The 930-nt window shown below is 74.8% G+C and overlaps 1 protein-coding gene across 1 annotated transcript in view; it reads left to right on the forward strand.

Moving 5' to 3' along the window:
- The first annotated feature begins 298 nt into the window (after positions 1-298).
- The window catches only part of WHAMM (WASP homolog associated with actin, golgi membranes and microtubules), a 20,309-nt gene continuing 19,677 nt past the window's right edge, over positions 299-930 (forward strand). The window contains exon 1 of the mRNA XM_035024329.1: positions 299-925. Within this exon, the coding sequence (XP_034880220.1) occupies positions 387-925 (539 nt within the window). The 5' untranslated portion in view covers positions 299-386. The remainder of the gene's footprint in view (positions 926-930) is intronic.

Raw genomic sequence — 930 nt, forward strand, 5'->3', positions numbered from 1 at the left:
CGGTCCCCGTTCTCAGGAGTTTCGCAGTTCAGTGCAGGAGGATAAGACGATAACTCGTTCATGTAACGAGAACACTCTTCCTACGTCAGTAGCTACAAAGGTGGGAAAGGTGAGGCAAGAGTGGAAGTTCCCCGGCTCAGGGGCAGGGCTGCGACAAGGACTGCTTCCCAGGGCCCGGGCGGGGACAGACTTCTGACCTTCTCATTGGCTGCCGAGAACCCGCCCACGGCCGGCAGCCAATCAGAGGCGCCGGGGGCGGGGCGAGCCCGACAGGCGCTGACGCGAGCGCCTTCCAGCCAGAATGTCGCGGTCCGCGCCCGGCCCCTGCGCGTGCGGGGAGGCCAGGAGCGCGCGAGCCAGGTCCGCGGGCCGCTGAGCCGCAGGCCATGGAGGACGAGCAGCCCGACAGCTTGGAGGGCTGGGTGCCGGTCCGCGAGGACCTCTTCGCCGAGCCCGAGCGGCACCAGCTGCGCTTCCTCGTGGCCTGGAACGATGCGGAGGGCAAGTTCGCGGTGACCTGTCACGACCGCACGGCGCAGCGGCGGCGGCGCGGGGGGAGCCGGCCCGAGCCCGAGCCGGCCGCGCCCGCTCCCAGCTGGGCAGGCCTGCTGTCTGCCGCCGGGCTCCGCGGCGCGCACCGGCAGCTGGCGGCGCTCTGGCCGCCGCTGGAGAGCTGCCTCCCGCCGCTGCCGCCGGAGCTGGAGGCGCGCGCCGGCGGGGCCTGGGGCCTGGGGCTCGGGCTGTGGGCGCTGGTGCGGCCGGCGCGCGCGGGCCTCGGGGACGCGGCGCTGCAGGAGCTGTGCGGGCGCCTGGAGCGCTACCTGGGCGACGCGGCGAGCGGCTGCGGCGGCGCGGCGGTGCGCGACGCGCTCTTCCCGGCCGGCGGCGGCGCGCCCGACTGCGAGAGCCCGCGCGACTTCCGGGAGCGGG

The sequence above is a fragment of the Mirounga leonina genome, unplaced genomic scaffold, assembly GCF_011800145.1.
Source record: "Mirounga leonina isolate KUSES-001 unplaced genomic scaffold, KU_Mleo_1.0 Mir_178, whole genome shotgun sequence".
Classification (NCBI taxonomy): domain Eukaryota; kingdom Metazoa; phylum Chordata; class Mammalia; order Carnivora; family Phocidae; genus Mirounga; species Mirounga leonina.